At 36.2% G+C, this 15,108-nt stretch overlaps 1 protein-coding gene across 8 annotated transcripts in view; it reads right to left on the minus strand.

Moving 5' to 3' along the window:
- Positions 1 to 1,031: 1,031 nt before the first annotated feature.
- LOC140159295 (uncharacterized) overlaps positions 1,032 to 15,108 on the minus strand; it is a 279,856-nt gene continuing 265,779 nt past the window's right edge. For 4 of the 8 annotated variants that reach the window (XM_072182712.1, XM_072182716.1, XM_072182711.1 and 1 more), the window contains 4 exons: positions 14,917 to 15,003; positions 12,785 to 12,887; positions 9,270 to 9,384; positions 1,032 to 4,246 (listed from right to left, as the gene is read on the minus strand). In XM_072182712.1, coding sequence (XP_072038813.1) covers positions 3,452 to 4,246; positions 9,270 to 9,384; positions 12,785 to 12,887; positions 14,917 to 15,003 — 1,100 coding nt within the window. In that variant the 3' untranslated portion in view covers positions 1,032 to 3,451. The remainder of the gene's footprint in view (positions 4,247 to 9,269; positions 9,385 to 12,784; positions 12,888 to 14,916; positions 15,004 to 15,108) is intronic. The other 4 variants (XM_072182718.1, XM_072182717.1, XM_072182715.1 and 1 more) reach the window with 1 other exon arrangement.

A 15,108-nucleotide genomic window follows, 5' to 3' on the forward strand; every position in this document is an offset into this window, starting at 1 on the left:
AAATAGCGCGGTTGGAGTTTATAAATCTGGATTTTCTTTCCTTGTATTTATAAAAAACATAACAAAGTAACAAATATCAAAAAAAGCTCAATTTTGCGAAAGAAACAACGTCTTGAGTACACAGCCGCGTTAAACAAAATATTATGAACAAAATGTGTTTAATATATGATTGCTAATCAAAGTAAAATAAATAAACTTATAATATATCAAAAACTCGATCACATGAACTAATGAAATTACTTTTTTCAAGAAATAAGTAACCAAATACTACAGAATTTTCTACTGAACAGAGGACAATTACATAATTAGATCTTCTCTAGAAGACCTCTATATACTCTTTCTGCACAATTTGCCAAAACTTTAACCCACTGAGCACTACCTGTCGATCTAACATTGCCTCTGATTGGTCAGTTACGTGATATCTTCACTTTAATCACCAATCAGAATGGAGGTTTGCAAATAATTCACCCCAATTTTTTTGGATGGTGAAATTATTGTAACAATGTTGTTGATTGGTCCAATTGGTAATGAAAACTTCTTTTTGACCAATAGGCAGGTAGTTCTCATGGGGTTAACACTTCCCTTCCATGACAAAGTGGTGTATATTGTAACACCTGTCCTTTTTCCAATCCAAAGCACCACTTACTCTGTAAAGAAAGTATTATTGTTACAAATGTTTCAGCAGAAGAACAACAGACACACCTCTTTGTAATGAAAGGGCTAAAAAGCTTTTTAGTGCAGTTTCCATGACTGAAAGCACCCATGTGATATACAGGGATGATGGTGATATACTATACTATACTATACTTGATTCAAAATAAATATTTTTTATATCATTAAATAATAGTCCTGCTCATAAAATACTATAAGCATAGGACAACGAACTACTTACATACATAATTATAACACGATAACTGCTGCAGTCATGGTACATAGAACCTGTTTGGATTTAGTCTTTTCCAAGAATTAATTTTACTTATTAAATGTAAAAATAACAAAACTTTTCAAGCTTTGTTTCTTATTGGTCCTGATTTTTGCTTTTTTTTCTCTCCTAATTTTTATAATTAGAGACATTGCACGAAATTCTATGATTTACAGCTTATCTTTTGTATTTCTATATGTTGCTTTAGGGGCTGTGCAATAATTATCTGTCCCCTGTTCTGAATAGGCCTAATGCCCATATCATACTAGAAGTTTAACCCCCTGAGCAGTAGGCCTACCTGCTGATCTAACATTCTCTCTGATTGGTCAATGACAAGGTATCTTCATTTTAATCACCAATCAGAATGGAGCTTTTCAAATAATTCATCCCAATTTTTTTTGTGGTGAAATTATTCTAACAATGTTGCTGATTGGTTCAATTGATAATGAAATCTTCTTTTTGACCAATAGGCAGGTAGTTCTCATGGGGTTAAGTTATTGACAAAAAATGGTAGTGATCACATGGCAGTAGTGATTGTATAACTATACCAGTCAGACCAGTGCTCAGTCCAAGCTAGCGACTGTCGCAAGAAAATTGCCTTTTCCGATCATAAGCAATGGATGTAGCTTCGCTCATTTTGTCTGCTTAGTATGACATTGGCACCACATCTAAGAAAATAACGGTAGCCATACTTATTGACCTGAGTATAAATCAAAATTTAGTACAATGTGTGTATTACAATTCTTGCTTTCTCTGAAAAAAAGATGACAATTCAAACAGGCTCTACATGACAACATAACAGATCAGTACATTGGATTTATCTGTGTAGTATCCGACACTCATGTACAAAACATTGGCTATTCTGTTGATACGATCTTTGAATACTGGCAAATTGCTTTCTTGATAAGCTTTAACGGTTTGGATACATACTGCATTGTAGGAAATAACCAAAGATGTTACACCCAAAGAGAACCAACTCTGACATATTTGCATGTCACTCACAGGGGGCACAATAGTAATTGTTTGCATTCCATGTCTAACATGCATGAGAGTGCCACATGCAACACTGAAGCTTTCCTGTTGGAGTAGTTGAATTGACGAATTGTGGTATCCTGTCAATATAGTAATGACCTGTCGAAAATTGCTGTGATTATTTTGAAGTCGGCTTGAGTCTAATATCACAATTACACTTTTGTAGGTCTTGTGGTTCTTGAGTTAATGATGTAAAGAGTGTTGAAACAAACATATCGCAAGAACCACAATACATTAAGCAATTTTTGAAAGTGTATGTTTTGCATTCCATACCCATTCAAATCTTCAAGGTGTAACTTTTCATTAATCCCCAAATCTAAGCAATGTTTTATTTTTTGAGTTGAATGACTATTACTACTCCCGACACGCCTTAAAGATGCAAATTATCATTGAATGTGAAGCTTTTGCCCATACATAAAAAATGCTGGCGGTACCATATTTTGGTCTTCATGCTAAAGTTTGTTTGGTTTATATAAGGCGGAAAAAACAAGACTCATAACACCGTGTATTGATATAGAATGGCATGTACGCGGTTGGGCTCAGTGCTTACGCTAGTTGTGCATTGCGTAATGCATGACATGTGCACGCTTATGTGAATTTACGTGAGCGTGAGTTTGGACTTTATTGACGCATGCAGTAATAAAAGCCAAATAATTTCTGCCTAATAAAAGCCGAACAAACTTTTATGCAAATGAGGGTGTTATGCAAAAGTCAATTCTGAGTCTGCTCTCTTGGGGTTTATCTGTTTGGAAATGATTTAGTCTGTAAGAAAATTTACACCATTTTTGTTTCCTAATATGTAATTTAGGTCTTTTATATTTCAATCTAATTGACATTTTTTACTTGATTAAGTTTGCTTCAAATAGTACAAAATCTTCCATATTATAACTGACGACAAACATTTCTGCATTTTTGGTCAATTTTTGCGTTTAAATGATTATCATATAATACAGAAATTTGGTTCATTTTAGGCCATTTTTAAACCAATATATGAAATAATTATAAACAGTGTTAGATATCTAAAGACTAACTGCCCAGTATTTTCCAGAAAGCTATATATTTTGCACATGTCTGTATTATAGTCTCCAAACTTGCCCACGACTACAAGTTACGATTTTTCAACCTACATTGCACAAACGAGAAAACACTTCTATTTATAGTCTTATTTCAGCCCAGATTAATAATCATTGTTAAGTGCTTTCTTGTCATGCATTGTTGCTTGAAAATAATGCTCTCATAGTTGAAGCTTTGAAAACACGAGTTGTGAAATTGCTACGAAAATCATCATCAGCATGACGAAAACCAACAGGATGATGGACGACTTCAAATGCAACCTTACATTGGGAACAATGGCTCCTTTCTTTGGCGAAGCTCTAGATCCCTGTGCATAGTGAGATGGTATGCAAGTTGCATTTCCTGCGGTGATGATATTGCTGTCCGGATTTAGAAAAAGAGAGATACGACTGTCGTGTTATAAGGATTTAGATATCATCTACGCTACACTGCCGACGCCGGGCTAGTTTCTACGACGTCTTTTAATCTATCATTGTAGATATTGTCTTTAGGAGATGAGGATAAGTTTGTTGTTTGCGTAGTGCCAGCAGCACCGCCATTAACTATAGGATTCTCTAATATATTTACTTGTGTGCTGTCTCCGTTAAGCCGCGATCTTTGTTTTGACGGCTTATGCACCGGAGACGAGTCCATGGCATATGGATTTGAAAACCTTAAATTATGATTGTACTCATCCCATGTATAGTCCCCGCTACTATTTTCGCGATCACTAATCGCTATGTGGTTCTCGATCGCTTGGATCTGAGGATTAGGGATATCTATCGTATCCCCTTCAATGTCACTACCACTACTCTCCTCGCTATCGTCGCTTGTACTACTACTACTTCCATGCGACTGCTGAGTTGGTAGTGTGTCCGGATCCCCTCGACCCGGGGTGTGGACGGGCGTCGCCGTCGTTGACATCTCCACCTCGCTAGGTTCATCCCCTGGGATTTCCTCATAACCATCTCTTGCACGGCCCTGAGGAGGACTCCTGCTCTCACCAACAGGACTTGAATGGTTGGAGTTGGTGTTGGCTGATGTAGCACTGTTGTTGTTAGAGTGTATACTGGCTTTGGATGATACATGGTGGCCATTCAAGGAGATGAATCCGGGGTATGGTGGTGGTGTGATGTTGTTGTTGCTACGGATAGGCCTACTCAGAGGATTGGGGTTCAGATGCATATGAGTGTCACTCTCCATCTGTATGCTAGTCGTTTCTGGCTGCTGATTGTGAAACTGTAATGATGAGAAAAAAATGGTACCATTAGAAGAAATATACAAAGCAATTGAAATAAGATTGTCTTAAGTTGCATATTGTAAATGACAAATCCACAGCAATAATCTCAAATGTACCTACCAAATCAGAAGAGATGTATTAAGATTAGCAACTATCTTAAACTGTTGCGATATGATAGTTCATAGCATCTTGAGAATGGTAATGAGCTTTGGCAAAAATTGCATTGATCATTTCATAGCGAGCGTGTAGAAGAATTCAAATATCACAGATATACTTTTGTAGGTCCTGTGGTTCTTGAGTTATGTTGTAAAAAGGGCTGAAACAACAACACTTTTGTAAAATGTACATAACTCATTAACAACAATAAATCAAGCAAATTTTCAAAGTATAAAATTTGTAGAATGAACTTTTGCAAAACATCAAAGTGTTATTCTTCTATAGTATATTGATTTAGATAATGTTGATGTCCAAAGCCTTCACTCTTTTAGCACCATGGTAATGCCTACTACTATTATAGGGAGGGCGAGTTAGCGCAGCGGTAGTTCCCTCGCTTTGCACCACTGAGGTCCCGGGTTCAAGCCCAGGCGCGGCCCAAGGACTCATGTGCACTTGGTTTATCCCGATTCAATGCTCGCTGGTCTCTGGTTTCCTCCTGCTTCACAAAAATTGGTCATTAGTTGTTTGTTTATCAAAAACTTCCTTCACCCAATGGAATTTGGGGAGCTGCACATATAAATGGCGGATGTTACAATCTAAGTGCGGATAGGTTTGCGCTATTCTGGCTGCACAATGCCTAGTTGATGCGATCTAATTGTGATGATTCACCATGGCAGCGAAATTACAGCGCTTTGAACACTCCGTGATCTGTGGTAAGGGCTACATAAATACCGAAATTGTATTTATTTATTTATTTATTTACTATAGTCAAAATCTTAGCCATATTGTATCAAACTTTATCATTGTCCACTTAAATTATACAGACTTCATTATTATTATTATTTTATAGCATTGTACCTTTAATAATCCAATATCACCCGATATTGACTTTCAATTTTTGCATGATCTCATCAACTTGTCAAGTTCAATATACTATAATTATGGCGACACCTCATAATCAAATCAACCATAATATCTAGGAGCAATATGTCTGTCTGTCTCCCAATGGGCTATTACAGTTGAAATCCATACACCCCCTATGGAAATCATGACCTTAATCTCCCACACAGGGGGTGAAGATTACAAATGGAATCACCCATTCTGGTAACCCCATTTGAAATTCACACTCCCTCTGTGGAAGATTAAGTTCATGTCTTAGGGGGGTGTATGGATTTCAACTAGAATAGCCCAATGCATCACAAAACTATCACTGGGAAAACATATCTATATGTAGATGCTATATCAACTTGGTTGGGTGCAATTAGTTAACCAATTCCCACCCAATTACTACAATTTGAGCTTATTGGGCCATTCACATTCAAATCAAGGGCTGGGTTAATTGTCATATACTGTGAAATCAATCAAATAATATTAGGAATGATTTTATTTAATACTGGCTAATAAAACTGTATTAATTAAGGAAACAACCCAATGACCTCCTATCAATGAAAATGCTTTCTTTAGGAGGCTGACCCCAACTCTCCTGTAACATTAGTGTGAAATATTGAAATTTCCAACCTTATAAAAGATCTATTAACTTTGACTGATATTTTTACTAGTTTTTTACGAATACATAATCTGATTACATTGACCCCTCCCCCTTACAAAGGGACTCTCGTTTATAAGAAGTAATCAAACTTTTGGTTACTAAGGGTGGGTATGTGGAATATACCCAGCAGCCTTTGAGCCTAGAGGCTGTTAAAGCTCATCATTTCAAGAGGGGGCTTATTGTTTTAGTGCTGAAAAACTGTCTGTGATTGGTATTGACAATTTCCCTGGCAGGAAATTGATGTGGAAACAGGCTCCAATTACAAGTGTACGTGACTAGGGGATTGACAGATGGGGAGGGGCAATGTTTGATCTAATTCCATCAAGTATGTCTTTGTGTATATGATAAACAAGACATGCAGTATGTCAAACCATGTAGAATAGAGCCATCAGTAGGCAAGGGGCAGTCTACATGTCTCATTCTTCGGTACCTTGTCCTGAAGAAGTCAGAGATACTCCTGACAAAAGCTTGACAGTTCTAAACTTGTCCGACGGCGAACCCGCTAAAAACCCACTAATTGTTATGAATTCCCGTCGTAAAAGGCTATCCCACAATTTAATTCCATCATGTAAGTCTTTGTATAATGATAAACAAGACATGCAGTAGAATAGGGTTAGGGTTGCCTTAGGGTTAAGAAATAGGGTTAGGGGAGTTTATTTAATTGAAAAGTATTTTGCTGTCAATTCCCAGCCACCAATTTTACGTTGTTACAGCGTCGTATACAAGTTATCTACGTTGTAAATACGTAAATTTGTGAACTCAAATTCGTGTTGTGACGTTGATTTGCAGACATGTAGATGTTGTTTGGATATTTGGACGTACTATGCAGACGTCCCTATTAAGTCCAGTCAAATGTTGTAACAAAGTATGTTAAGATGTATACGATGTCACTGCCTAATGTCATAGGCATATGTCCCGGTACGTTAAAATAATGTTTTAAACACATCACCATGCGACGTTACCTTATAACAACCTAAGTACAACATCAGCTAACGTTGTGAACACATAGTGTGTTGGCTGGGTAGAAGGCATAAGACTGCTTATACCAGGATATCCCTATAATATCTTATGAATTCCCATTAAACAGGATGTCCCTATGCCGTCTTGGAATTATTAAGTCTGGATACCTAACTTATCTGTGACATCTACATTTTTAGGTCTGGATACCTAACTTATCTGTGACATCTACATTTTTAGGTCTGGATACCTAACTTATCTGTGACATCTACATTTGTAGGTCTGGATACCTAAACTCTTGACATATTACATAAATAACAATATTAAAAGCAAAAACAAAATAATCTAAAGCAGCCTTGCATATAAACTTTTCTGATATCATTTATGTAATGTATTGCATGCAGATTACAAATGTTTAAAAACAGCATTACCCCTTGCTCCAGACCAAATGCCAAGTTTTATTGAACCAGTTCCATAAAACTTTTTTTTATAGATTTCCTCAATTTACCAGAAGTTTACCTGAACTTCCTCCAACCTGAATCAATACCAGCCAATATAAATGTCATGAATGTCATCCAGGAAATTGGGTGCAGTCAATTTATATTACAGTCCAAATCAAGAATTCAAATTGGCCAGTAAATTATGCATGCATATGTGACAGGTTATAACGAAAGCCATAGACAGTCAGCTGAGACATACATCCTTTCTTTAAGGGATCTAGAATGAGCGTTTATGGCGTTTCGACAGTATTTTTTGTGGGACATGAGATCACCTCAGACGTATCGAATTGCATTCTGAATACAAAGCATGTCTTTCTGATATCAAATAATTTTCATTTTTGAAATTCACGATATAATACAAATTTTATGACAAATTATTAAAATTTGATATTTTCACATTTTAATATAACAGTCCTCGAAGTAAATTTTATAAATCTAATGATATATTCTTAAAGTGTATGTAGTTGGGAGGAAAAGTCGACGATCAATTGAAAATTTTGACCTTTTATATTGAAGATACGGATTTTTTCCCAAAAAGACCTAATTTTTGTTGGTGTTTTGGAAAAAAAAATCCATATCTTCAATACGAAAGGTCAAAATTTTCAATTGATCGTCGGCTTTTCATCCCACCTACATATATATTAAGTATAAATCATCAGATTTATAAAGTTTACTTTAGTACTGTTAAATATCAAAAATATCAATTTTTAATGATTTGCCATAAAATGTGTATCACATTGCTAATTTCAAAAATCAAAATTATTTGATATCAGAAGGACATTCTTCGTATTCAAAACGCAATTCGATATGTCTGATATGTGCTCTAATGTCCCACAATAAATACTGTCCAAACGTTCATACCCCACCCCTTAAGGCCAGCCACATACACCAAGTAACGGGTATGAATTACCATACTTGCTTGGCCCATATTAATGCCCCTCCGATTCATACTTGTTTATTCAACATCAAATATTTGACACAATGGGCTATTCCAGGTGAAATCCACACTACCCCTGCGGAAGATTTTGTAAATATCTTCCACAGGGGGAGTTATGTTTTACAAATGTAATTGGTCAGAGTTATTCATTTTGAAACCCATACTCCCCATGTATTATAGCTTTACCTACATCTAACACAACTGGAGTGAGTATTTCAAATGAATGTTATCCAATTGTCTATTCTATTCAAAACTTATACTCCCTCTGTGCAAGACTTTAGCTAAATCTTCCACAGGGGTAGTGTGGATTTTAAATGGAATAGCCCAATCTGCTTCTAATCTGATTCAAGCCATTGTATCTTGAATTTATGAAGCACAGGTGAACTATAAAATTGAAAAAAGCGCGGACTAACCCACGGTCACTAGATCACTAGTCGAGTTTGGCCACTGCGCCACCCGTGTTAACGACAGGTATGCAGGTCATCTTGACTAGTCATTATTGAGGCGACCTATATTCCTGCTAGGATGAGTAAGCATATTAGGCCGCCACAATTCTTCAAAAATTTACCTTGTTACAAATATTTGTTGAAGAAATAGTGATCATATCCAACACCAATAAAGTGGCCAACAAATTATTTGATGTCAAATACGTCTTACATCAACAAACTTTACGAATCATTAGGATATAAAAAGTGTCCCCAATATTGGACCATTTTGACATAGCAAACTTTTGAGTTGTAATAGTTGTAATATAATTGAAGACAAAGAAAAAAAAAGATTAAATCACATCTGACATCAGGGCATAGGCACGCGGTGATTGGTTGACGACCTGCGTAGTACGTCATTTTCTGTCTAGTTCTCAGAATTTCAGACGTGAACTAGTCTTTTATCTCTGTCTTTCATTATAACATGATGCAACGTACCGTTCTCATTTGGATATCATCTGCTGCCTCTGTTCCTCCTCCATGGTGGTATGCATTACTCTGCTCCTTCATCATCTGATTCAGATGCTCTCTACGTTCTCTCTCCCTTACACTCCTAGAAATAGAATAGCAATCATCTCATTCATATAACTTTTTTTTTAAATCCCCCATAGTATAAAAAACTTGTATTTTGATCAGATCAAAGGTGAAAAATTGTCAAAATTAGATGAAGGTGCAATATAGGGAGCAAAAACAAATTAAGTTTTCTCACCAATTTTGACAATTTCTTTAACCTAAAGGCCTCTGACATGTCTGAGGGAAAAACTTAGACAAACTTGTCTATTAAACACCCATAAATTAAAAAGCACAAAAATGTGCAAATTCGATGAATTTAAGGATTTTAACACTGACAGTGTCCTCAATAAGGCTCTATGGCGCCAGATTGACACAGTACTTTTGATTTTCCAGAGTTGGCACAACGTCTTCCAGGAAGGAAAAAAAACCAGAAAAAAGAGGTTTTCAGTCCAATTTGACTATTTACTGAGATTTTTAGCCTACAACAATCTCAATAAATGGTCAAATTGGCCCAACAACAAAATCTTTACAGAGAAAACTGGTTACCGAACAAAATAACTCAAATTTCAAAATAGTTTACTTTGGCCCGATTGGATCAGATCATGTCACATGATTATTTCAATAAAAAATTCTATGTAATATTTTCTAAGAAGCTATCAAGGCTGTTCTCTCACTCCTCTACTTTTTTGTTGTTGTTTGTTGTTGTTGTTGTTTGTTGTTGTTGTTGTTCACTTATTGTTTTGGATCAAACTGTAAGTAAAAGTTTGTTCACCTCTGTTAAGTACCTGTTGCTTTTTCATGAAACTATTTCCTTTGGAAAATTGGATCCATTCTTATGAAGGATTCATTCCCTCAAGTAATTATGCCCAAAGGTCACACCCACCCTCACGCTGATACCACCTGAGGCACAAATCACATGACACCTTAGATCACCTGACCTGCCTCAAATGTCACGGATCTTATCACCTGGTATCAGGTGTTAGGATCATATCTTGCCAATTTATAATATTTTCTTGTTTTTGCTTGTTTTTCATATTTTCTGCATTTGACAATCCATTTTGGTCTAGACAGGATATGCTGTGTAGATTGTGTATTGGGCTATTCCATTTGAAATCCCCACTACCCCTGTGGAAGATTTAGCTAAAGTCTTCCAAAGTGGGAGTATAAGTTTTGAATAGAATAGACACTTGGATAACTTCCATTTGAAAAACTCACTTCAGTTGTGGAAGATATAGGTAACGCCATAAAACAGGGGGAGTATGGATTTCAAAATGATTAACTCTGACCAATTACATTTTGAAAAACATACTATATTTCCAAAATCTTCCACAGGGGTAGTGTGAATTTCAAATGGAATAGCGCATTGTACATGCCAAGTATATAGGTATATTGACCACATGAATGTCAAAGGTTCATTAAATCATAATCACATTTGGCAATTAAGGCATCCTAACTACACTACAAGATTCCTATTGTGGCCGCCTCCACAGGTACCTGACTGGTACACATAGAGTACCTACACAGTACCAATGCTGATGCTGCACGTCGCATGACCTACCAGCAGTGGTACTGAACTGGTACTGAACTGGTACTACACTGGTACTCCCCTGGTACTGCACAGTACCAGTCAAGTACCTCATGGTGATGGTGTACCTGTGCAGGAATTTTGTAGTGTAATAATTATAATAGCAATATCACACCAGAATGTTTCAAATATTCAACTTTGTGACAGATCTGATTCAATCACCAAAAGAAGCAAATTTGATTACTGAATGTCAACCTGTACAGTAACCGACTAGATATACTATTTGCTTAAATCCAGACATACCTGTAGGATATGTGATTCCAAAGGTATGAGCTTTTACAATGCTAATTTTCATACATATTTTTGTACTCCCTATTTTTGGCCTGTATCTCAATTGCATTATTGCAGGATTTGGCCTGCTTGGGATCCGATTGATATTGCAAATAGTGTAAATATTTTGACAAATTTGTCAACCCAGATCTTGTGAATGTCGAATTAATCAATTTTGTAAAACTTATACATATGCATCTTGAATAATAAATAAGCTGGATATCTGCAAATGCAAATTTGCAGGAGATGCCAAAATATGTATGTTGGTTGTAAATATTTTTTAATTTCTTGTTGTTGTTGGGTTTTTTGTTCGTTTTGTGGGGTTTTTTTCCCTCTTCAAAACTATATACCTTGATATCTTCTGTCATATGCTATATATGTCTGGCCTAATAAAACTGATGATAAAGTGTGTTTTTATAATTCTAATCAAAATTGTGATTTTTGGGACCAAGTACAAATCAAAATCGTGATTTTTGGGACAAAGTACAAGTTCTGAAAATATTTCATTTTGCACCAAAATATAACTTGTCACCTCTTTTTTTAAATAGTTTTTTAGGTATAAATAGTTTACAAATTTGCACAATATTTTTCCCCAAAAATCTGGTGTATTTTTGATATATTAATGGTATGTTCAATTAAACAGGAGCAATAAAAAGTGTGTGCATCAACTTTGCCTGTTTATTTCTCCCTATAATGTATTTCCCAGTATCAGAATAGTGTGACATTTGAACTGCCATAATTGTGTAAAGATATGATTAAGGTGTCATTTGACACCTTTTTATATTATAAGTGCCGAGATACCAAGACCTCCATTTTCAAATTTTCCGACATATTTAGAGGGGTATCAAAAAGTTTTAGAAATGCCCAGAAGTGAAAGAGCTATATCAATGAAATTTTGTCAGTGCAATCACTGGTCCTATATGTACACTATGGTGCAAAATGGGCTCATAAGTATGTTTACTTTTTTTTTTTTACAGGAGCTAGATGTCACTACCTGCCTATGTAACAAGCATAACCAGTAAAATGGAGAAAATTGAGGCATGCAGCATGATTAAGTTCCATTTTAAGGGTTACAGTGCCCAGAAAATCTGTGATAAAATAAAATTCCTTTTCCTAAAAGCGACAGTGACATATCACAATCACCACCGAAGATAACTTTCATTTTATCATCAATTTTCTAGGCACTGCAACCCTTCAAAAGCAGGATCTTAATAATGCTGCTTGACTCAATTTTCTCAATCTTGCAGTTTATGCGCAGTAATTGGGGCAGCGGGTTATTGGCATCTAGTGCCACCTGTAAAAAAAGTAAATATACCTATGATACCATTTTTGGACCATAATGTACATAAGGACCAGTGATTGCACTGACAAAATTTTATTGATATAGCTCTTTCACTTCTGGGCGACTTCTAAAACTTTTTGATACCCCCTCGTACCTGCATACTGTCACAGTTGTGCAAACTTCATTTTGAATAATAAGTAACCTGACCACTAAACAAACTGCCTTGACTTTACCGATATCATGGCAACCATTGAGCATATACTTGATGTTTCTATTAACTACCACTATTTATCATTGCCTTACCTATTTTTGATGTATATGAAGACTACTATAGCTATTACAAGCATCATAAATACAAATATGGCTGTCATCGTTACTATTAATTTCTTGGAATCTGTTTTTGTACCTGCAAGTGAGAAGCAAAGTTTTAAAAAGTTGTTTAATGTTAAAGTTAAGAATTGTCGTTTAATGATCAAGATGCATTGCCAATCAGACTGCCATTCATGCTCCTGGTGTTGCCTGCCAGTTTTCAGTCCATGAAGCAAAGCCTGTCAAAATGTCAGCCTTGCGCAAAAACAAAATAACTGAACCTAGATCCAAAACCTGATACAACTAAGAATCAAACTTGAAGCAGTTCACAATGCAAGAGTAAGCTTTCAGCAAGAACCAAATGACAAAGTCCCTAATTTATACAGCAATATTGAGTCTATCCCAAACAGTAACCACATGACAAAGTCCCTGATCAATACAGCAAGATTGAATCTATCTCAAACCGTAACCACATGACAAAGTCCCTAATCAATACAGTGTGATTGAATATATCCCCAAACAGTACAACTCGATCTGCACACTATAAAATGTGGAAATAATAACAACAATCTCTATGAATAATAACTCCATGAACTTCTATCTTAAAACTGTGCCAAAAACAAGCATCTGGAATCTACAACTGTTTAGATTAGCAATCTTGTCAATTTGAATCGAGAGCTTAGAGACTAGTAAGTTATTTAGCTCTAGTTATAGCCATATCTTAAAATTTAAAGGGAAATAACATGCACCAGTCAAAGCAATCTCAGCATATTGGACCAGTTCTTAGCCGAGGCAAATATGCTTTCTCAACCAGAATTCATAACAAGTTATAGTAGTTCTACAAACATGCCATCGGTTGTCACAGTACAGGTGCAGCCGGTCCCTGTGTGAGTGGTCGAGCTTTCGTCAGATATATCTCGGACTTCATCAGGACTGAAAGCTCGACTACTCACACAGGGACCGGCTGCACCGGAGGCTGTGATAACCGACAGCGTACTCGTAGAAATACTATAAATTATCATTTCAATGTAGCTCAATTCTATGGTAAGGGCATATTGTGATAACTCTGATATTATTCTGATATTCCGCCTCATCACAATACACTTGACTTAACTTTCTCCACAAGGGTGTCGAAAGCAGATGACAAGTTTTAATTTTTTTTAATTCAAAAATTTCAGAATTGTAAATTTTTATGACCATATTTGGATTCTGCATGAAAAATGCATTAAAATGAGTGCAAACAAGCCTGGTATTGGTTTAGTGGTTCTTGGTATTTTGAAAAAAAAATCTAAAAACTTGGGACTTTTTAATGTTGAAGCCCGTGCTCAGGCTGTGCCTAGCGCCTAATATGCAGAGCATTAACATTGAACATGACTCAAGACAAACCTACAACACCTATTTCCCCATGACAACTAGAACTTTTACAACGCCCAAAGGGTGAATGATACAGTTTTGTGATATACAAAGGAAACCTGTCAAATATAAACATCAAGCTATTCCATTTGGAATTCATACACCCCCTATGGAAGACATGACTTTAATCTCCCACAAAGGGAGTGTGAATTTCAAATGGGGTTACCTGAATGGGCAACTCCATTTAAAATTTACACCCCATGTGTGGGACATTAAGGTCATGTCTTACATAGGAGGTGTATGGATTTCAACTGGGGTTACCTGAAAGGGCAACTCCATTTGAAATATACACCCCCTGTATGGGACATTAAGGTCATGTATTCCATAGGGGGTGTAGGGATTTCAAGTGGAATAGCCCATTGCTCCCATGAGCTAGTCTAAAGCCAACTACCTTTCAAATTCAGAACTCTGTAAGTTACTAATGATTCAGGTCTTGATGTCGCGATCATAACATGAAGACAAGTTGGTTGTTTTATTATTCCAAAAAGACACCCTAAAGGTACTATTCCCTAACCCTAAAATACAAGCAAACCTAAACTTAAACAGCTAGCTCAGCACCATGCAAAGTATCCGTCCATTTGATCCTAGCACCTGAAAATAAACCCTTAAGCAGAAAGCAGAGCTGCATGAGCCAAGCATCAGCAGCCCTCATGCACACTTTCCATCAATCCAGCCATCTAGCCATCCATCCCTTGTTGCTAGGGACGACATACCAAAGACATCAGACACCGTCTCCAGCTCTGTTATCGTTAACAGAAAACGGGCATGAGCATAGTGGGTCTGGACAACGACACCGTCTCCTGGGAAAACAAGATTTACATTATTTATGGTTAAACTGTTTATATCTATACAAAATACTACATATATACAAATATTCAAACAATACAACAAAGGCAAGTATTGTT

This window comes from Amphiura filiformis, chromosome 8 (assembly GCF_039555335.1).
Source record: "Amphiura filiformis chromosome 8, Afil_fr2py, whole genome shotgun sequence".
NCBI classification, from domain to species: Eukaryota; Metazoa; Echinodermata; class Ophiuroidea; order Amphilepidida; family Amphiuridae; genus Amphiura; species Amphiura filiformis.